This window comes from Tamandua tetradactyla, chromosome 24, assembly GCF_023851605.1.
Source record: "Tamandua tetradactyla isolate mTamTet1 chromosome 24, mTamTet1.pri, whole genome shotgun sequence".
Lineage (NCBI taxonomy): Eukaryota > Metazoa > Chordata > Mammalia > Pilosa > Myrmecophagidae > Tamandua > Tamandua tetradactyla.
The window spans coordinates 24,783,547-24,807,413 of NC_135350.1; the positions used below are offsets into that span (position 1 = coordinate 24,783,547).

Genomic DNA, 23,867 nt, shown 5'->3' on the forward strand with positions numbered 1-23,867 from the left:
GAGGATGTCAGATGTGGCTTGTTGTTTTAAGTATACATATTGCTTTAATGGTTATAATGCATGTCAGAGTGACCTTTACAACTATTACGAAGTGTCAATGCTGCCTAGATCCAAAGCACTCAATCAGTTCTTCTAGCTCCATGAGACAGTAGTATTGTAAATAATGGTTACATGATTCAAAGGATACAGAGCAAATGAGAATTAAGCTCTGAAATGGAAGAGATGTTGAGAAACTTTCATGGATAATTGTATGGTTGGTTTTTGCGACACTAAGAATTCTACTGAAAGCATTAAAAAATATATTCAAAATTCCAAGACTCAAGCTTGAGCTAAAATTTAAACAAGATCAAATTGAAGTTGTATGGAATACCTGAGAATTGTAAATTCATTTGGGCCCTAAACCATGGTAAACAGGTTGCTAGGTATTTTATTTTGAACTTTCTGTCCAGGAAACAATTATGAAACACCAGACAGTAAATATGCAATTGGTGTTTTTGCTGAAACCATTTGGCAACTTCTCTGTTAAATAAAATACCTTTGTTTCCTTCATAAGTTATTTCTGGGTTAGAACTGGATACTATCTCCACAATTGCATATATTAGCCATTAGAGTTTCTTGGTATCCTAGGGACTGACTTTTCTTAGCTTTATCAATTATTCTTTTACTTATTCAAAGAAAACTCATCTTTCACTAGGTTTCAGCCATTGTTTTTTAATTCTGAAACTGAATGCTCAAAACTGAGAGCAAGTTCACGGTGGACCTAGACCATTTCATGAGCACTGCTTCTTACCTCACTGGGACTTCACTCTTGTCCATCTGCATGCAAACCAGGAAAGGGTACTGAGAAAACTGCACCGTGGAGACAAACTCCAGTCCTGCTTCTGTTTCCACACTGGTTTCCAGGCCAGTTTTCACAAAAGAAGAGTCCACTGTGATGTCACCATTTATTACTAAGGCCACCCTAAAAATTTGCACAAGAATACTCTATTAACATCTGATTAGATTGAGTTGGATTAACAGTTACAATTTCACAGGGTCTGAACTAATGATGCTGATGAAAGGAAGGAATCCTTACGGGACTGATAGGTGACCTAGTGTGCTTGGAGTTCCTGTTGGTAACCAGGGCCTGAGTAGTCCCAGGGACTGGGCCATGAAGGTTTGCCCTTCACCCATACCCTTCCCAGCTTTCAAGGGATATGGGAAAGAAGCTTTCAACTCTGGATATGTCTATCAGTTACTACTGCTGTTTCGTAGGGGCATACCAAGGGCCCAGAGGAAGACACTCCTGGAATCCAGTTCTCTTGGGAGGTCACCTTAAAAGGAAGTCTAAACTCACCAAGATGTGAATTGATGTTTGTAACAGTTTTCTTGCTAAGTATCTCTCTGTTGGCAATTTTATGCAGCTAATATATTCTTTGTAAATATTCCACTTTCACTACTTTGTCTAAAGAATTTCTGGAGATATAAATCTGTGGTTGCCAAGAAATCTGAAAAGCTATTGTTTTACCAGAAACCTTTGGTATTAGACATGGGTCATGTACAGTATGGACCCAGGAGAAACAGATACTGTGGGAGCTCCAGTGATGGTCCAGAGAACTGGATAGACAGACTGGAGTGGTGAGGGAATATGGCTTGGGTGATAATGAAGAGTAAAAACAATCCCACTAGAATGCTTACCTCCAGAACCCAAAACTAATTTGATAATAGACTTTAAATTAAACTGTGGGAAATTACTCCTACAATTCCACCAAAGTCACATATCCATGGTTTTTCTTATAGGGTACTAATTTTTTTTGTGCATGATTTCAAATGCTTGCTGCTATTGTTCTCAGTGTAAAAATAGTCAGAGGTGGTACTTTTTAATCTCTGAATTCTTTTAGAGTACCTCATGATGACATACTCAACAAAGTCTTAAGAAATACTTTTTAAATGAATGAATGAATGAACAAATGAAAATGGAATATAGAATGGTTACAATGTGGATATTGATAGATTCTTGAATATACTCTTCTTTTAAATGTTCAAGGTATTTGTTTTTGCTATTGATTTCTATCTGAAAGAATTCAATTTGGTTTAATTTGGGGAAGCTTCTGTCTAGAAAATACTACAAAACAAGAGAAAGTTAACTCTTCTTAAAATTAGGAAGTCATGAATTGTATTGTTGCCCTCTGATGGTCAGTTCCATTTCTCATTCTTTGGTTCCTTTTAGTAACATTGTAGGTCACCTTGCTTCTTTTTCATTCTTTCCAATACTTGCATCTGCAGTTCTAAACTTAAGGACTTCTAATGTTCAAGACTTAGATTTTGCCCAGAAGTGATGGTCTTGCTTTTTGTCCTCCATTGAAGGCAGAAAAGCACAAAATGTTTTAAAGATAGCAAGAAGGATAAGCCAAAAAGTTTGCTGCAAAGTAAAATTTCCTTATACTGTCAACAACTACTAAAGTAGAATATCAAGATGAGCCCCTCATCCACAGTCCATGCCGTCTATGAATCTTTAAAAGTAGGAAGAGTCTCAGCTTTCTGAGTTGTATTAGGTACTGAATGATTTTCCATGGCCACTTCCAACTCTATGATTTAATGATTATTAATCAAAAACATAAATTTTGAAAAGTCAGAAGGTTAAAAAATTTCCAAAATATATCTCTGCAGTATTTTGCATAGAGCATTATACATATTATGCTTACCGATTGTTCACTCGGGTTTTGGACTCACGATACCACAGACTAAATTCCATTGAACCTGAAATATCAACAGCTAGACCACCCTGCATCTCCATATTGGCCTTTAGTCCAGACTGCAACTGAATCTCCTAAAAGCAAAATAAATAAATAAATAAATAGTTAAGCAGATAATAGCTAGCTAGCTAGAGATAGACAAACAAGTAAATAGTGCAGTTTAGTGAACTCGCTTTCCAAAGGAACATTCAACTACCTGTGTAGATAGTAACATTTGGGTTGTGTTGATGTTAGAGTTTTTCTCTAGCCTTGGAAAAACCTCATTCTAATCTTGATCACCAGCAGTAGATTGCTGTTGTGCTAAAAAAAAGTTTAGTCAGTTAAAAGAGTAGAGAATCAGAGAGCCCGTTAAGAAGGGGGTTTTCCTTCAGTCATTGCCACACTTGAAGAGCAAGGGTTCTCAAAGTATGGTCCCCTGACGAACAAGAGCAGCATTACCTGTGAGCTTGCGAGAAATGCATATTCTTGGGTTTTTCCAGACCTATTGAATAAGAAACTCTGAGGGTTGGCTCAGTAATCTGTGTTTTCATAGCCCCATGTGTGTGATTCTGATTTACCTAAATTTGAGAACCACTGGATCTCACTGAAGGCACTGAATGCCCTTTAGCACTTGTCTAGTTATGTGCTGTGTTGAATATGGACAACTGCATCCTGATGGTGAGGGAAAAACAAGACAAAAACTGCGGGGACAACATACAAATCCCAGAAGTCACCTACGTCAAGCTAGGAAAGGAAGACAAGCAATTTAATTAAGCCTTAATACCTAACTGTTTGACATTTGGAATGACATCCAATTAGAAGTCAAGTCCAACATTAACTCGACATTTAATTAGATGAACAATAATAATTTACAAACATAGTCCATCTGAGTAATTTTTTGGTTGCCTGAAACCCATTGTTTTGTGCTTTTTGCTAGAATTTAGCCTTAAATCTTGCATTTTCAGTGTACATTGACTGGGTGATGTTGGCCGGAAACCTTTACAACTAGCTTGGAATCAGATTGCATGGGGACAGTGTTGGAGGTGATAATGGTTCTGAGAAAAAGGCTCAGTATCCTTGATTCTGATATTCCTCCAAAGACCTTGAGTTCATGGCATTGATAGAATGACTAACTTCTTTATGTAACTGCCCTACTCAGACTAAACAAGCTGTGAATTTGCCAACTATAAATGCCACGATTTCACTTTTTAGAAAGGATAGTGTTGATCTCCTTGAGTTATCGCCACTTCCCAAAAAAATGTGGCAGGAAATCTCAGTCAAAGGACTTGGTTTACTATCAATTGTACTAAAAAAGTATGATTGGGGCATGATCCCATTTTCAATCTGAAGTACACACTTTGGATGAAGGCATTTGATTCTTGACGCAATGAACAGGCTACACATAGAGCCAGAATGAAAATCCAGACTTTTCTACTTTATACATAGCTATCATGAAATCATGCTTGTCTTTTCTCTCCTGATGTGCAAGGAAGTCTGTTCTTAAAAATGCCACAAAAAGGACCCAAAATGCATATTTAAATTCTTGTCTATGAACTAGAAGAACAAGATAATGGAGCTTTACATTTATATATAATGGGATCGCTTCCACCTTTTACTTTTGTTTCCAAAGTTGTTTCTTTTAAGACATTAACATTTTGATAACTCATCGCATTAACTTCCATTCAGGAAAATATGTTCTTTGCTGGCTAAAGAGGTTTCCTTTATTAAGCTGACTTCATCAGTCTTTGTCCTCTGAAGAATAATCCAATTATCCAGAGAGAGAGAGAGAGGGAGAGCAAGCACAGAGTAATTCCATCTGCCCTGGTGGCTGTGACAGGCTATCCCCTGCCAAAATTTTCTTCAATGTCAGCACTTGACCTAGAGTGGTATGTACTTCTGAAGCTGGGATAGCATTACCGGAGTGTTTTATAGAGCCAGGGGGGCCTCAAACAGCTTATCTATATAGTAACCCTAAACATTCCATCTGAAATATAGAGCTAAGGAATGATTTTTCTCTTAGAATATGCCTTAAGTGCTCTAGTTTAATGAACATCAAAATTCTACAAGATACTCTCAGTGGGTATTGGAAAACTATGACCTGTAGGAAACTCAGGCTCACTGGTTGTTTTTGTAAATAGCATTTTATTGGAACAGTTACACTTACTTGTTAATATATTGCCAATGACTGCTTTCACACTATAACGGCAGAGTTGAATAGCTGCAAAAGAGACCACATGGCCTACGAAGGCTAAAATATTTATTTTCTGGATCTTTATAGAAAAAGTCCGTCATTCTTGATTTAAACTACAATTTACGTGTACATCAAGTTTTATACCCAGATTCAGATCATCAGGAATTTTTGGTAAGTCATTACATACAGATGGTATCGAACTGTTATTTCTGTCCTTTAAATGTAGGCTACTTCCTTGGCATTTCTATGACATTTTAAGAGGATTCTTTCATTAAGAGTGCATCTCACTAGAGGTAACACTGCAATAGAAACATGCAATGCTAACATGTGATATAATTTGAGAACAGTTTTTTTACGTATGACTGTGAAGATTAAGAGGTAGGGCAATCACTGCCGGTAGTCTATTCTTTTCATTCATATGAACAGAAGCACAATTTGCTCAGAGTGTCAATACACCCACTGAAACAACTATTTAAAGCTTCCCTTGCAGCTAGAGACATCCACATGACACAATTTTGGCCAATAACATTCTTGGTAGGGCTCGCATGATAGTTCTTGGAAAGGAGGCAGACTCTGCTGCCCCTTTTCCTTCCCTTTTTCCCTTTAGGAATGAGGAAGCAGTGCTGGAAGTAAGCAGCCATTATATACCCACGAGGAACAAGGATGAGAATAAAAGCCACAAGTAAGCACGGCTGAGCTTGGATGCAAAAGAGCTTGGATCCTGAGTCGTATCATTCCCGGACTGCTTACTTCCAATTATTTTTACACAATAAAAATAAAACGATTTGGTTAAGTCACTCTGAACTAGATATTTTGTTAAATACAGCTGTTCTGATATACTATGAGGAATAGCAAAGACAGAGAATATGATACAGTCCCAACCAATGGTGTTTGGAGGCGTTTTAGTAAAACCTTGTATCAACAGTCTTTCTCAGCTCTTAAAATCTATGATTTCACAAGCAGTACCCAGTAAATATTAGAATCTTCAAATTATCTGACAAAGAACTAACAAATCTGGTAAACTCTTTGGATCATCTATTCCAAATGACTCACTTTTTAAGGAGTAAATGATAGTATAAAGAAATTAAATATTTGTCCAACAGCTCACAGCAAGGAAGTAGTGGAAGCAAAATTTAAGTCTGGGCTGTTTCCTTTGAATTTACTAAACCACAAAAGCAAACTTCCACAAGTAAGTCCTAGAATCTGTAACATTTTAATCCAATCTTCTTATATATCTTAGTATCATAAATATGAATTAGAGTGCACTGGGATCTCTGTTTCACCATAGAATCTTATGTAGTAAATATTCCAGTTTTTATATTGCTATGCTTAGTAAGTTTAAAAAAGGTTTTAAACATCAAATATTCAAACTCAAAGGATATTCTGATGAACCCTCTTTTGTTTCTTAGGAAGTCCAATTAGTCAGACCACACCTATTCTGTAGTATCTTGGTCATTTAAATCTTAACTCTATAGAATAGAGTATTGTAAGACTTTAGTGCAATATCATCAGATTTTGAACTGAGGAATACAGGAAAGCCATACTGAAGACTATGGCTCAAGAGAAAGAAAGTACTTCTGTTCTCTAAGAATGAAAGAACCGTTCTAAGATTCTGCAAACATGAAAATTTTAGGTCAAGTTTGTGAAACACGGGGCTGATGTCAACAGTTGCTTGTGACTCTGCTAATTAGGAAAAGAAAGGTCAAAAATCCACTACATGGATTTTTATCATCATTGTCATTATAAATAACGCCTGTAATTTATAAACCATCTTTTTGGCTCCTACCTTCAGGATAAATATAAAATCTATTGGACCAGGAAAGTCAAGTGACCAAGCAATGCTACTCTGCTTTCTATTACATCTCATTAAGTCCCTATAAGTAAGTCCGTGCTTCTGTCAGCAAATATTTTCACTTTTGCCTCAACAATGAGGAGGCCGCTTAATCTACTAATAACTGCAGAAAAAAACTCTGTTTGCCTGTAGCAAAGGAGAAAAAGGAGAAAAACCAAGACAGCTGGCACTTTGTCTCATTTCCTCTGAGCATAGAGAGTACATTTAAAATGTACCTGACACATTTTAGGGACTCGATAAATATTTCCAGAATGAATTAATTACCTGGGAATGATCTATTAGTAGAATAAGTCCTTTCACCACACTGACAGGGTCACCAGATGCTGACAGAATTTTGGACATCAAATCACTGTATCCACTGAAAAAAGTGACAGGTCTGAGTTGAACATCAAAGAGGATGGCTGACATGCCCGCGTAGGAGTCAAGGTTCTCCTCCCCCTCATCAGGAGTGGCTGCAATTAAGGTCTCCAGTCCTTGAGCTTCAATGACCACCTAGGGAAGACAATATAAGGTACATGACACAAGCTACCTGCCTGTTCTGTAAGAGATGGTGAGGCTTCTGAGCTGCAGCTAGAACTTTTCTTGAGGTAACAAGTTGAAAAATCTGCAGAGACTAAGCAAAACCAATCAAAAAGAAAACATTCTGTATGCCTGATATAAGGACAGTTTGTTTTCTACATTTAATCCTCATAATCACCCTTGGAAGTACATATGATTTAACCATTTTTTAGATGAGGAAAAATAGGCTCAAATTCATCTGGTGAAATGGGAGAGGCAGAATTCAAACCCCTCTGTCTGACTCCATAGCCCGACAGGAGAGGGAGAGGTGTTGGGAGAGTCAGAGCAGACCCTAGAACTGCAATGAGAGGAAATGGAACTCTCTTAACCGTGGATTTCCATGTCAAGCTTTCTTCTCTAGTTTAAAAAAAAAGAGTTGAATGCAAGGGGGTGCACAAACTTATTTCTGTCATATATAGTACTGGGGGATCAAATAGTATTGGGGATCAAATCATATACCACACAAAAGACATGTTCTTAATTTTCATCCACATTCCTGAGGATGTGAACCCATTTGTAAATAAGATCTGTTAAAGATGTTACTATTAAAGTGTGGCCAGATTGGATCAGGGTGGGTCGTAATTCATATGACTGTATTAAAAATTCTGGTGCAGTAAGAGAGACAAAGGAAGATGCCAGAAGTGGAAACCAGAAGAGCAGACCCAAAGAAAAAGAGATTGTCATGCGATAGGAGGCAGAGATGCAAGCCAAGAACCCCTAAGGATTTGTAGCAAGCCTGCACCAGAATGCTGCAGGCTTTGGGGAGAAAGCATGGTCTTGCCAATGCCTTGATTTTGGATTTCTAGCCTCTCAAATGATGAGACAATATATTCCAGCCAGGGTGTGGCATTTGTCATAGCAAACCTTGGCAAACTAAGACAGATAGGAATCTACATGTATTCTCTCCTTCAAACACAGTCCCTTAGCCACTGGGTACTTGGCATTTCAGAGTGCATATCAGGAAACAGATGGTGATTCCTAAGGACAGAGGGACATAGCATTTTGACTATAGTATTAACAAATGGTGTAGTAATATAATATCGATAAGAGCTCCAATTTATGGAGCTCTGGGTAATTTTTTAAGCTTAGACAAACATATTTAAAGGTTATCATTTGATATGCAGAACAACTAAAAAAGGAAGCATGTTCCATAAATAGGAAGCCTTTATAGATTGTCACCTATTTTGGATAAATTTAAAGGGATGGAAGTCAGCCTACTGCCAAATGCCCCCCCTTAATTCTTTTTTCTCCTAGTAGTATTGGGAGAATAAGGATTGACTTTTAGAGCTCCACATTCTGTTATGAAGGTTTTCATTATGAGGAGTTTCAATGTTTTCATAGAAATACCCAGAGAAGAAAAATATACTCTAGAATTAAACATTTGGGATTCTAAGAATTTATCCATGAGTAAAAATAAAATACTATAGAATATGTATGTGAGAAATACTAGCATGAATTCAATTTTGTAAATATGTGTATCTTTGAAAGGCTAACTGGATGTTTGGCAAGTCTAGCGAATCAAATTACTTAGCTTGTAAGTTCATATTTGAACTCTTTGAGACTCTAAACCTACAGCCTCTTTCGGATGATGGAATCATGGGTGAGAGATGCCAGAAACTAACATTAACTTACACATTCTTTAGTGTTGCCATCAGTATATATTCAATTTTATATCAGACTCATTTCTTACATACTTAATTAGGCAAAATGTGTGGAAAATAAATTACCTGAGTAGCATGAAGACGAGTCTTCCCCATGTATTGCAAAATGTTCAGGTTGCTTCTTCTTAGAATGCCAGAACCAGAGTACAGAATATCAAGGCTGTAAGTAGATGTTGAATGGGGATGACCTAATACAAACAGGAAAATCAACGACAGTAACGTATTAACAACTCCAGCAATACAAATTTGGAGAGAAGCCCAGAGGGAGAATCCATTTTTGGGTTACGTACGTTCTATGTAGCCAGTATAGGCAGAAGAGGATCCACTTTTGGAGAAACGGTCATAATTGTGAGCAATCATTTCTTTTAGAACTTGACGGACCATTTTGCTGCAACATATAAAAAGAAAAAGCTGCACACTCATTGTGATATCTGCTTCCCAGTTAGATTTGGAAAAAATCGATATCAGTGCACAAATGGGGGCCAAATTTTCTTCATGCCACTCCATGTTTGGGGGAGATGCCAGCTGGAGCATCAGCATTAGGTTTCCCATTCATTCCTTAGAGATTTGAAATTTAGTTTGGTATCAAAACAACAGTGAGAGGAGGGCACCCAGCTGTGAGATGGTTTATGACTAAGTAGTGGACACACTTTAAGAGTGGAAACACATTTTCTTGAATCATCATGGTTCCATTGTTAAAACTTTAAAGGAAAGCTGTACCAAAGTGGGGGAGGTTGCATAAAAATCTTTTACACACTTTAATGTCATCACTGGCTAATAATATATAACAGTTAATTTCAGTGAAATTATTCTATATTTATGTAGTTTCCAAATAAAGAGACACTTCAGTAAAACCCATATATGAACCATCATCTCCTCCAAAGAAAGTCTTAATCCTTATCCAATCCCTCTATCTTATCTACCAGTCCAATGTAGTTTTGAGATATTTTCATTTCTGATTACCTAGCCATAATTGTATCATTATTAATAAAATTATGAAAACACAACAAAAACATCAAAATAATCAACTAAAGGAATCTGGAAATAGATCTGAAAATTAGTGAGGGGGAAGGAATGGAAATCTTATAGGTTCCCCCTTCCCCTCCCCAAAGTCACTCAGTTATACATGAGAAGAAAAGAAGATCATGATAGCTGTCCTCCAATATTCCAAGGGCATCCATGTGGAGAGAAGAAGGATTAGATATTCAGCTTTGATTCAGTGATAAAACCAGGGCCAACTGGCAGAAATTATGGAGAAGATTTCAGTTTCACAAAGAAGTAATGATTAGACTCCCAAGCAAATTGCCTCAAAGGTGGGTGAGCTCTCTGCCACTGGAAAAAACTGCAACCAAAATTGGGACAACCAAGACTTTGTCAAGAGAGTAAATCCCTACACCAGAAAAAGATATCTAGTGAGGTGGTCTTTAACTTCCCTTCCAACTCTAACAACATGGGTTCTGAGAATCTGGCCTGGGTTTATGGTTTCTCATGTTCTCTAGGCTGCCCCTACCCCATTTCTGCCTCTGCTCTTCCCTGAATGACTAGTTTCAAAAAACAAAAGCAGTAAATAGAGCCACCTCTCCACCCATTCTCATAAAAGCAAGCAAACAAACAAAAAACCAGAAAGATCAAATTCATTCCACTAGAGATACATGGCTGCAAATGGACTTTGCTTCTTTTCTCCCTCACTCCCCTATTTTTTTCTTCTTTCCTCTTCTTGCTCTTTTTTGTGTTCTACTCATTCCTCCTGTTTCTTGTTCTGTTCCTTCAATTCTCTTGTTCTTTGTTGTTCTTTCCATCTCTCGTTTACTACCCTCTCTTGCTGTACTTATTTCTTTTCTCCTTATCTATCTTTGCCCTCCCAGATCTCTGTTTTTCTTTACTACTAAGTATGTTCAAATTGTAACTTTCCTAGGGGAGTGGTCTGCATGTAACTCAGGGTAAATAGAAATTCCTTCTCTGGCCCTCTGATTCCAATAAGGAGTAGAGGGGCTTTGGGAGAGCCACTTTGAAGAATGGTATCAGTGACTTGAGGGAGGAGAGACTCAAAACTAGCAGGAAGATGAAACCAGTGAGACTCACTGAGAGCGGTGAAGTCTGCTGATCCCTCTCTTCGTATCTAGAAGTCTTAAAATGTGGGTCACTCCCAAGATTTTTTTTTTTTTTTCATGGACAGGCACCGGGAAACTCCTAAGATTTTTAACTTAAATGGTAAGTTCATTTGATCTGTGATAAATGAGGCTCTAAAGACCCCTAAATTATGGAAAGTTAAGATGAAGACCATTTGGTTGAAAGCTTACATTATTTTGTTGTGCTATCTGTAAAAATAGTCCTGTTGAAAATAGTTAGAATTTTAAAGATTACTAACATTTGGCAATATATATTCACCAAAGAAAAAGAATACTTTCCAAATCAAACTGCAAAGTGAAATTGTTCTCTGTGGTCCACTACATAGTTCTCTTATGGGTAATTTAGCAAACTCTTTGGTTTTATGTAACATAGCCTAGTACAATGGCCTACCCCTGTGGTTGGCCACATGGCTATCACACCAACACGCAAACAAGCTTGAAAAATCAGTGACCGTGGCGTCATACCTTGCAGGCATTTCAAAACGCAGAATGTCATGGACAATGGCAAGCATATATTTATTCATTTCTTTGGGAAGCTCCCCAATAGACAGGAGGAGGTTTTTTACTTCCATGTAGGTTGGATTGCTATTTAAAATGATAGCAGCTGCAGTGGTACGCACAGTCTTTTCATGAATTTTATGATTCTGGTGGTATATCCTGTTCAAAGTCTTCTTCACCTGTTCATAAGATGATCAAGCTTGATTAATGCATATCTAGATTTCTGGAATTGACATTACGGCAGAAAATAAACGTCCATTAAAATATACATGTGCTCCAACATTTCCCAGGTTCCTATGCAAATAGGTTGGGGCTATGTGACTAGGTCTGGCTAGTAGACTGTGTACAGAATGGAAAGCAGTCACTTCTGGGCTGAAGTAGTTAAGTGCTGATGTGACTTCTCCATCTCTTGCCTCTGCTACTATAGTTAACTTGGGGCCACATATTCCCTTACCCACATTGGGCATAGTATGAATGAGAAAAATCATTGTTAAACTGTTGAGATTTTTAAGTTTGTTACTGCAGAATAATCTCATGTTACCTAATACAGACTTTTAGGGGTACAACTGCCATGTGGCAGTAGGGCTCTGGTGAGAGATGAATACATGAAAAGATATGTACCTACAGTCAAGTTCCTCAAAATCCTCTTCACCATTTTTGTTACAAAACATTAACACCAAAAAAAACTTTCCTTAATAATTGTATTTTGTGGCAGTGAACAATTTCACTGGTTAATAGACTGCCTCCTAATAGCAAGGTGTGAAATTCTGTACTAGACATTTATAAATATTTCTTTCAATTCCACTCTCTTCTGCCTTTTTCTAACTCCCTCAAATCTTGGACTTGCTTTTGGGCATATAAAGGTTAAGTGACCAAGAGCAAAATAAAAAGAGACAGAGCCAGAATTTATGCATAGGTCCTTCTGTCTCAAAATCTTCTGACCCTCAGGTATACCTGAATGTGATTATAAAGGGAGATTTTGGGTTGTATGCATGATAACAGAATCAACATTTTAAAGAAAATCTGTGGAACTTTACTACACAAACAGTGAACCCTAAGTTAAACCATGGACTACAGTTAATAGTACCATTTTTTCAATGTACTATTAATTGCAACAAATGTTTCACACTCACACAAGGTGTTAATAAAATAAGATGGTATATGGGAATCCTGTATTTTATGTACGATTGTTTTGTAAACCCACAAAGTCTCTAATAAAAAAAAAATCCTGTGACCCTAACTACTTTGCTTTGTAGTCTACTGACAATTTGACAAAAACTGCAAACTGGAAACACCATTCACAGCAAGCGGTTTATTCTGAGATTTATAAACAATGTATGCCTTAACAAAAGTTTGATTTTGATGGCTTCCTGAAAATGTAGTTGTAGCAACAACTGTGTTATAGAAACAAGGTAGTATTAGTGTTGAAATTTTTTCAGCATTTAAAACCTTACAGAAATGTAATGACCGTTCTGAAAAGGATTTGTTTCTAAATATAAGAGAATATGCTTTAATATTTACGCTTCAGGATATAGGACATTATCTATTATAAATACAAGGCTGTTTCAAAAAAACCTTAAATCCAGTTTGAGTTATTTCTAAGCAAAAAAGAAAGACAGTTTTAAAAAAAATAATGGGGTCACGAGAGGAATTTGCATTTTACTCTTGCTTAGGCATGTTTTTCTGCTGTTGTTGTGAATGCTGCATATATTCTTGGGGTTTTACCTCCTCAGTTATGAAAGGGACATCATATCTCTGGAGTGCAGTGGTAGCAAGGTGGCTGATGGGCCCTTTGCCTGCCTCCGCGTACTTCAGGAGCAGTGGAATGCCTTCTGGAAGCAAGGCATTTTTCAAAGCCAGCAGGTACATAATGATGTCCTCTTTTTTCTCTGCTCTTTCAAGTCCTCCCAGGATTAACTTCTTGGCTTCGACCACTGCCTGAAAAATACCTCAGACATAGGTATGACCATGCATTAAGAAGGCTTGGACAAGATTGGCTTCATTCCTGAGTCCGAGAAAACAACCTACAGTTTTGCATCGGTTGCCAGAATGAAGCACAAAATGAAAGTTTGATAAAGATGCTGTACTTACAAAAAAAAATACATATACTAACACATTCTTTCAAAAACAATAAGGATAAATTAATAATAGACATTTACTTTTGAACACATTCTGAATATATAAAATCATTTTAAAAATGATTGATTAATGTGATTGATTATTTATTAAATCGCCCATTTATTGAATTTCTAGAGAAATAATTGGATGGCGCCTATGTGGCCCTACACACCTTTTTTTTAAGTAACAACTTTGATGGAAGCACTTAGAGCTCAACCATAAGGTCTTATACTAAGTGTTTTGAAAGTGCTTGACTCTACTCAATCACAAATTTGATCAATGTTACCATACAGCTTAAGAAACATTTTTGAGAGTTTCCTATACGGCAGGCACTTTCCAAGATACTTTTAAAATATGCTCTTTAATCAGAAAAAACCTTTTTTTTTTCTGGCCTGGACAGGAAAAGAAATTGAGTACAAGTCAACAGTTTAATGGAAAACCAAACCAGAAGGAGGGACTTCTAGGTCCTGATTTAATCTTTGTCACTACCTATGTTTTAGGTGCCTCAGTTTTATCTTTAAAATAAAGATCCCTAAGAACTAATTCAGCTGTATGATTCAGGAACTCTGAAATTATGCTGTAGGTACATGCACACACACAGGAGAGACAAAGAAAAAGATACAAAAGACCCTAAATAGAAGAAAAGATGCTTAGCTTCACATGTAATTGTGCATTTTTAAATTAAGAAAATGAATCACTATACTGATGTTCTAGTCACTGTGGAAGAAGGAGGATATGATTATAGAATGCAGGGAGTAATGTAAAAATTCTATTTCTTAATGATCAGATTGGTAAAAAATTCAAATGTTCGGAAAAACAGTTTCTTGGCAAGGCTGGGGGAAATAGGCATTTACACACATAGCTAATGGAAGTATCCAGGGGTTCAATTCCTATGGAAGATAATTTGGCAAAACCGATAAAACTGCATATGTTGGTTTGAAAGTATTATGTACCCCAGAAAAGCCATGTTTTTTTTCCTTTATTCTAGTTTTTGTGAAAAATAACTGCTCTAGTTTGCTAGCTGCTGGAATGCAATATACCAAACTTAATGGCTTTTAAAAAGGGGAATTTAATAAGTTGCAAATTAACAGATTTTAGGTCATGGAAATGTCCCAATTGAAGTAAGTCTATAGAAATGTCCAATCTAAGGCATCCAGGGAAAGATACCTTGATTCAAGAAGGCTGATGAAGTTCAGGGTTTCTCTCTCAAGTAGAGAGGCACATGGAGAACATACAGTCAGGGTTTCTCTCTCAGCTACAGGGGCACTTGGTGAACACAGCGTCATCTACTAGCTTCCTCCCTACCTCCCTGGGAGGCGTTTTCCTTCTTCATCTCCAGAAGATGCTGGCTGGCGACTCTCTGCTTCATGGTTCTGTGGTATTCTGTCATCCTTCTCTACTCTCTCTGAATCTCCCATTTTCTCCAAAATGTTTCTTCTTTTATAGGATTCCAGTAAATGAATCAAGACCCACCTAGAATAGGTGGAGACATGTCTCCAACTAATCCAGTTTAACACCCATTCTTGAGTGAGTCATATCTCCATGGATATATTCTAATGAAGGTTTCCAACATGCAGTACTGAATAGGGATTAGAAGGAATGGCTGCCATTACAAAATGGGATTAGGATTAAAACATGGCTTTTCTAGGGTACATACATCCTTTCAAACCAGCACAAATAACATATATACAAAAAAGCCATAAATTTCAAAGCACATCACAACAATTAGTTGTAGAACAGATTTCAGAGTTTGGTATGGGTTACAATTCCACAATTTTACGTTTTTGCTTCTAGCTACTCTAAGATACTAGGGCACTTTCCAAGACACTTTAAAATAAGCTCTCTAATCAGAAAAAGCCTAAATAAATCAGAAAAAAATTTTAATCAGAAAAAGCCTAAACAAATGAAATGTCAATATAAAAATTCAGTAGTCATGCTCATTTGTTAAACCCTATATTCTCTGTATAACGCCACCATTGCCTTTGGTCTTTCTCCCCCTCTATGCCCATCCTAACTTTTTCATGTTGCAAGGGGCTGTTGATAATATAGGATAGGGGGATGGAACTACTTGATGTTCTAGAGAGGTTGGGCCCTCTGCATTTCAGGACTCATTTGGTCCAGAGACCCATCTAGAGGTTGTAAGTTTCTGGAAAGTTACCCTAATGCGTGGAACCTTTGTAGAATATCATATAATGCCCTGAGTGTTCTTTAGGATTAGCAGGAATGGTTTTGGGTGGGATTTGGTAATTATGATAGGTAGCAATGTGTAACTGAAGCGTGCATAAGAGCAGCCTACAGAGCAGACTCTCAATTCTATTTGAACTCTCCCAGCCACTGATACATTATTTGTTACACTTCTTTTCCCCCTTTTGAACAGGATGGCATTGTTGATCCCATGGTGTCAGGGCCAGATTTATCCCTTGGAGTCATTTCCCATGCTGCCAGGGAGACTTTCACACCTAGATGTCATGTCCCATGTGGTGGGGAGGGCTGTGGTTTCACTTGCAGGGTTGGGTTTAGAGAGAGAATGAGGCTTCATCTGAGCAACAAAAGAGGTCCTCGGGAAGTAACTCTTAGGCATACCTAAAGGTATACTAAGCTTCTCTGCTACTACGTAAGCCTTACAAGAGAAGGCCTCAAGAACAAGGGCTTGGCCTACCAATTTGGGTGTTCCTAATGTTTGACACAGTATCAGGGGTTTTCCCAGTGGTAAAGTTTAATAGTTCCATAATTAGAAAAGCCACGTTTTAATCCTGATTCCATCTTGTGGAAGCAGCCATTTCTTTTTAATCCCAATTTAACAATATGGGTTGGAATCTTTTGAATAGATTATCTTTATGGAGATGTGACACACCCATTCCAAGTAGGTCTTGATTAATTTACTAGAATCCTTTAAAAGACAAAAACATTTTGGAGAAGCCTATAGAAACAACAGAGCCTACAGAAATGACAGAAGCTTCAGAGCTGACAGAGAGAGCAGATGTAGAGGCTTGGAGCCCAAGACATTGCCATGAGCTGCTAAGCAAGCCAAAACCTAGAGAGAGCCAATGGAAGCCAAGAGATGAAAGCCAGCCATGGAGAAGTAAAATGAGGGACCACCACAGGAACAGGCTGAAATCAATGAAGCCCAGGAGCAAGGCACCAGGAGATGCCAGCCACAGGACTTCCCAACTGACAGAGGTGTTCCTGACCCATTGGCCTTTCTTGAGTGAAGGTAACCTCTTGTTGGTGCCTTAATTTGGACACTTGCACTTCCTTAGAACTGTAAACTTGTGGCTTATTAAATTCCCTTTTCAAAGCTGTTCCAGTTCTAGTATATGTTATTCAGGCAGTTTGCAAACTAACAGACTGAATCTTGACCTAGCAACCCATCCCTGAAGATCCATCTCCAAGCACATTTAAAAAAAAAATGTACTTAAGGATATTAATTTATGTATTATTTGTAATAGCAAGATAGTGGAAACCACTTACATGACCATACACAGGAGATGGGTTAAATGATCTGTGGTGCATTGTCAAGGTGGAGTATGAGGCAGTTGTAAAAAATAATGAAGCTATATCTAACAGGAAAACATCAGCACTACCACAGCAACACCAGGGTAAGAAATGGGGGGAGGGACAAGAGTTAAGGGGAAGTTTAGATTTCTTATTTGGTGATGGTGTGTTGATTGGTTTTCTTTTCTCTTGGGAACAACGAAATTATCTAAAATTGAGAGTACTGATGGATTGTGGACTTTGGGCATTATACATGATCCATGATGAATGCAGGTGACTGATGGATGCACTGACTGAGAAGCAGATGGGTGAACGACATTGTACATATAGGACCAAATACTGTGCTGCTACAAAAAAGAATGAAGTCATGAGGCATGTAATGATGAGAATGAACCTGTGGGACATTTGGTGAGGCAAAATAAGCCAGAAACGAAAGAACAATTATTGTATGGTCTCCTTTAGAAAATGCTTGTAAGGAAACAGGGGTCTAGATTGTAAGTTCTTATAGTAGACACATTCAGTTTGGAGCGGTAATTATTATTTCTGGATTTTGAGAGGCTGTTTTATATATCTATAACCTGGTATTTAGAGATAAGAACAAATCCGATCAGGTTGGGATTAAGGTAATTCAGAACACAGGCGTAAGGAAGACATTGTCTATATTTTAGAATCCCACCTACTCTTTGAGTCTGAAAGAAGAAAGGTTTATTTTGTCTAGAACCTAATTTTTTGGTAGCACATAATATAACACAACCTGTCTGAATAGCTCATTTGACCAACTGAAACACAGGGAGCCCAGAATAAGAATGAGGGCCTTTAATCCTGTATAGCTTAATGTAATGTCTGGATACATCTAGAATATATTAAGCAGATAATGAAAAAGTATTGGCAAAGTCCCTTGAAGGATGGGAGAAAAAATATGGAACTATTAAACTTTACCATCAGGGAATCCCCCGATACTGTGTCGAACATTAGGGACATGCAAATCAATAGTCCAAGCCTTTGTTCTTGAGGCTTACTTTCGTGAAGCTTATGTAAGTAGAAAAGAAGCCTCTCCAGATCATCAGTTAGTTCTATCTCCCTACCCCATATTATTGACAGCCCCTTCAAATATGAAAAAGTTAGAATGGCCATAGCCCAAATACCCCTAAAGAGTGGGATAGAAAGATCAAAGGTGATGGTGGAGTTATACAGAGAAGGTAGGGTTTAACAAATGAATATGATTGCTGAATCATTAATTGATTTTTTTTTATTTAGTCTCCTGTATCTTAGAGCAGCTAGAAGTAAACACCTAAAATTGTGGAATTGTAAACCATACTAAACTCTGAAATCTGTTCTACAACTAATTGCTGGATGTGCTTTGAAATTTATTGCTTTTTTGTATATATGCTATTTTTCACAAAAAAAAGAAAAAAAAGTCAATTGTGATGATAAAAAGGTATTTATTCCTTCTAGCCTGCTATACCCTGCAGCAGCTAGAAGGAACAATCTGAGATGATGGTATGGTCGCCCATGACAAACTCTGGGATTGTCATGTAACTATTTATTGAAGAATGCTCTGAAAACTATTGTTTTTCTTTCTTTGCTTTGTATATATGTTTTGTTACACAACAACAAAATTTGAAAAAAAAGCAATGAAGAAGTTCTCTTTGAACCAGTATGGAATGATTTCCAAGGTATGGTATTAAGTAGAAAAGCAAGATACAAAAGGATATATATAAGAATGCTATCTTTTGTGTAAGAAAAAAGGAGAAAAAGAAATGAGCATATGTGTGTGTGTGTTGGAAAAAGCTACAGAGTCCATACAGCCAGAGATCTTTGGAGATGCAGAAGGAAAACGCCCCCAGGGGAAGCCTTATGAAATGGAGAGAAACCCAGCAGGCATCACCACGTGCCCTCCCAGCTGAGAGAGAAACGAGGGATACCCTGAAATTCATTGGTCCTTGCTTTGGAGTTAAGGTGTCTCTGTCTGGATGCCTTAATTTGGACATTTTCCCAGTCTTAGAACTATAAACTTGCAATTTAATAAATTCCCCTTTTAAAAGCAGCGCATTTCGGGCTGAGCCACGGTGACTCAGCAGGCAGAGTCCTTGCCTGCCATGCCACAGACTTGGGTTCGATTCCTGGTGCCCACCCACACATAAATAAATGAATAATAAAATAAAATAAAATAAGCCGTTCCATTTCTGGTATACTACATTCCGGCAGATTACAAATTAAAACACCAAGTAATAAGTATTTAGGGGTAAAGTGTCAGACTCATTTAAAATGGTTTAAGCCCCCACCCACGTCTCACCCCTACAAAAAGGAAAAAAAGAAAATAGAACAAGATAAAGCAACTATGGCAAAATGTTAACAATTGGTGAATCCAGGCCAAGTCTTTCAATCTTCCTGTGTCTGAATTTTTTAAAATACAAATTTGGGGAAAAAGAAGAAAATACGTCAAAATGTAAAGAAAAAACAAATTGAAAAAAAATAGATGGGATGGATTTAATACTAATTATGAATTTAGCTAGCTGCTATTCTGATTGTCATATGGCAGCAGCTTTCATGATAGAAAATGCTGAAAAACCATAACCCCTGATAAAACGGTATGTTCCTTTTGGGCAGTACAAATATGTGGCTAGCAGATTTCTTAAATATGGACTTAAAATATGTCATTTTCTTTCTACTCATATGTCTTTGACTTAGGCAAAAGGTAGGTGAGTATTCCAAACCAGAGAGTGGAAAAGAAAATTTGAATATTTACTACAGTCAGGGAGGGGGCAGGAAGCAAGTCTCATTATTTTCAAAGATACATTAGAAAAAAAAGTTTCTCAAAAGCATTAATAAAATGTCATGACAGCGATAGTGGATAGTTTGCAGCTACCTACAAGGCAACTTTAAAGATGTGCTGAAAACCAGGCCGTCCTGTTATCAGAAGAATTTCAAAGGTAATCTGCTCAGTTTTCACCTCATGCTGAAGTGAAATCCCTTTCTCTCCCAAGGCAAGATTTCGGTCACTCTCTACTCCTAGCCCTAAGTCCTCTTCTGAGCTGCAGCTATCTGCCTACAGGATAACTTATTGTGGTGGCCCAAAGGATTTCAGACTTAGCATGACCCAAACAAATTACTTCTACCTTCCTCCACCCCCAAACCTGGCTCTACAAATCTGGCTTCAGTCGTTGGACCACCATTCACCTAATGCTCTAACCGGGAAGCTTTCAGACACCTTGATTCTTTTTTCTCTCTCATTCCCCACATCCCATTGGCCACTAAATACTATCTGCCCCCTAAATGGCTCTTGAATTTGCCTCCTCTTACTCCACTGCTCCTATATTAATTCGAAACTTTACTAATTTGTACCTAGGTTATTGCAAATGTTTCCTATCAGAGTTCACTGACTCCAGCTGACATACTCCTTTGCTTCTTCCTAAATAAAAAATCTGACCATGTCATTCATCTGCCTAACAGCCTTACTGGTCTCCCTTTCTAGAGAATGAAGGCCAGAGTCTTTGGTTTGTCATGAAAGACTCCTTAGTTTGCCATTGATGAATATCCACTCAGCCTCTTTTTTCTCTTTCCCTCTTTTCTGTTTCTTCATTTCCATCTATCTGTCCCCACAAACATAAGCATTTTGTACTCCAGCTGCACAGAATTTCTGTTTCCAAGCACACCCGGTCCATTTTGACTTTGGGCATTTTCATACACTGCTGTTTCTCCTGGAATGCCTTTCATTCTGTGCTACCATCTGTTCACCTAAAACTCTTTAGATTAAGCTGAACTAGTAGCACTTTGAAGAAAACTCTTCCAATATTCCCAAACAGAATATATGACTGCATTTTCTGTATTCTCAGAGCACTTTGCACATATTTCAATGTTATTATGTATCTGTTTATATTAGTTAGAATAGGAGTTCTCTCAGAGTGGTATAGTATCTTCAGAATCTTTATACTCAGAGATTAGCATTGCACCTCATATAGAGTTGATGCTCATTAAATCTGCTGAATGGATGTTTTTAGGCATAAGCTTGGCCTTTAGCCAAGATATTTTACTATGTAACTTGCTGAAGTAAATCAGTTACTCAAAAAAATTTTAAAAACTAAAAAAAATACAAAAAGTCATAGTTCCTTATTGTCATAAAAATAATAAATTTGGTTTTGGCCAGTATTTAATAAAGTGATATTCAAACATTTTCAAGACCATTCTTTTTTAGTAATCTTTTTTATACTTTACATTCTAGCTGTGAGGTGCCACTTTGGGGACCATTTTGTTTCAAGAATGTTCTCCTTATTGTTTTTAATAAAAAGCACTTAGTAAGCAAAATAATATAGCGATATCTGTCTGGGTTAGAGAAAAATGCTGACTTGAAGTTGGCTGTATAATAAATGTGGGCAGAAAAAAAGACCATGCTTTTGTATATTCAGCATCTTTAATCTATTTGCATTATTGAAAGATGGGTTGTATTGCCTCTTAATCCATTTGGACTTTCCATATTTAGTTATGGTTATAAAGTAAGTATTTTTGTCTTTTATTTTTCATGAGGAAGTTGCAAAAATTGAAATGCATACATTTCTTAAATGGAGAAGCTTTGAGCAAATGAAATTTTAAAAAAACAATGCAAAATTCCAAATAATGAGAACTAAATTTCTACCATTAAAACTGCAAACCACACTTACTACATACAGACAAAGTTCTGCTCTAGAAGATAGTCTTGAATTCTAATATTTTTCTTATAACAAGAACAAGAACTATACCATACACACTAAGCACACTCCAAGCACAGGTGGTACTCACTAAGTATATACTGATAGAGAGATTAATAGACTGCTCACTTTTTAATAAGTATTTATTAATCATTATCTATGTGCCAGGTATTGTTTTAAGCAGTAAAACAATTGGTGTTGGTTGGTGTTGAATGAAATGAAGATATATATTTTGTGTGGAGCTTACATTCTAGTAAGTGAAGACAAATAAACAATAAATCACAATAAAAAATTAATTACAAAATACTTTATATGACAATAATCACTATTGAAATAGGGAAAGTAGAGCAGGATAAGAGGAATTAGATGAACTTGTGATGGGCAGCATGCTGCACATTAAAAGGATGGTCTGGAATCATATAATACATGGGATTGGATTCTCACTTACCTTAAGTTTGCAGCCTTCATTCTGGCACAACTTCCTGACAAGGGCCCCAATGATGATCATTACAGTTTCTCTGATGTCATTGCTCCCAAAGGAACCATGATATTTTGTCTGTTAGCCAAACAGGAATAAAATAGTTTACCGAAAACATGTAAACACTTTACATTCAGGAATAAAGTAGCCAATGCCAGAGGGAGATGTTTTTATCCTCCTAGATTGCAAACTCAGAATTTTGCTTTAGGACAGTTACAAATTCACTATCTAGCTTTGTAATAAAGAGTTAATAGTATCTTCTCTTTCCAGGCATTCTTAACCTGGGGTCTGTGAATTTCTTAGGAATTTATGAATTGGATTTATTGGGTTAGTGAGCCCAAAACTGATCTGTAAAATTTTGTATATGGTTGAAGAGGGGTTTAGTTGTTCTTATTAAATTCTCAAATAGGCCCATTTTCCAAAAATGATTACAAACTTTTCCATCAGATCATTTCTAGTAACATAAGAAGCACTTAGAATTTAATCTTGAGATCCAAGAAAAGCCTAGCTTTTGTTTCTAACGTAAAATTTTTGATATTGGAAGAATTGTATCTCTTCAATATACTGTGTATTAAATACCACAGGTTTTTGAAGCCAAAACAAGTCTTTTAAAATTGATTGTTGGAGCATAATAAATATTTTTCCTCTTTGAAATTTTGTCATAACTATGTCACAGTATATGATAAGTGAACACATCTTTTAAATTTCCATAATTTATAGTTCGTTATTTGGAAGAATGGTAAGGAAGGTTTTTAAATGAAATGATTTACTGCAAAGTTAATGATGAGTGGACAGGAAATAGTCTAATAGATTTTGAATACGAATAATCAGAGGCTCCAGTTTGCAGCCCTCATTCTGACCAAGCAGCTTTTCACTATTGCTTAGATTCTTAAAAGCTTAAAAGCAGCTGAGGACTTTGTTTTTGTTTTTGTTTTTTTTCCCCACTGTCCATTTGACGACTTACAATGAGGGCTTTCAGGAGTGCTTCATTGGGGTGGGAAGCAAATCCACAGGCATAGAGAAACCTTTCCTGAAGGATAATGTCACTGTCACTTTTGAAATCCAGAAAGTCCAAAATAGCTTCTAATGAGTGTGGAGTCTGCGCAGAGGTGACAGCATCCACCAGCTGAGGTCTATAAAAAAAGCATGGCCATGGATATCAGTGTGTAAAATGTTGAAGGAATTATTAAAGATCTCTACCACTCGCAGACTCCCCACTGTTTTTATTTTTCCGTAGATACGAAATGTTATTATTACAAAGACAATCCAATGGATAAGACAAAAAACTAGTCATGTTGGTGGTGAATGAGGCAGAGGCTGAATAGAGATAATGTATTGAGGGTTGAATGTGTAATCATTGCACTAGAAATTTTACATGCGCAACCTCTTGTTACTTTAATTTCTTTATCTATAAAATGGGACTAAAATACTAGTTACCTCAAGATTGTTAGGAGGATTAAATTGCATAATCTATGTAAATAATTTCAA

General features: G+C 37.0%; 1 protein-coding gene and 1 long non-coding RNA gene across 4 annotated transcripts in view; one reads left to right on the top strand and one right to left on the bottom strand.

Moving 5' to 3' along the window:
- Positions 1 to 23,867, bottom strand: part of MTTP (microsomal triglyceride transfer protein) — a 121,313-nt gene that overhangs the window by 44,013 nt on the left and 53,433 nt on the right. For all 3 annotated transcript variants that reach the window (XM_077142719.1, XM_077142720.1, XM_077142718.1), the window contains exons 9-17: positions 23,344 to 23,512; positions 22,350 to 22,457; positions 13,329 to 13,541; positions 11,571 to 11,782; positions 9,267 to 9,364; positions 9,043 to 9,164; positions 7,022 to 7,249; positions 2,685 to 2,809; positions 791 to 961 (exon numbers count right to left, since the gene is read on the bottom strand). In XM_077142719.1, coding sequence (XP_076998834.1) covers positions 791 to 961; positions 2,685 to 2,809; positions 7,022 to 7,249; positions 9,043 to 9,164; positions 9,267 to 9,364; positions 11,571 to 11,782; positions 13,329 to 13,541; positions 22,350 to 22,457; positions 23,344 to 23,512 — 1,446 coding nt within the window. The remainder of the gene's footprint in view (positions 1 to 790; positions 962 to 2,684; positions 2,810 to 7,021; positions 7,250 to 9,042; positions 9,165 to 9,266; positions 9,365 to 11,570; positions 11,783 to 13,328; positions 13,542 to 22,349; positions 22,458 to 23,343; positions 23,513 to 23,867) is intronic.
- On the top strand, positions 950 to 5,699 carry LOC143668119 (uncharacterized). Its single transcript, XR_013168311.1, has 3 exons — positions 950 to 1,352; positions 4,993 to 5,076; positions 5,513 to 5,699. It is a non-coding gene; the product is annotated as an uncharacterized LOC143668119 (long non-coding RNA).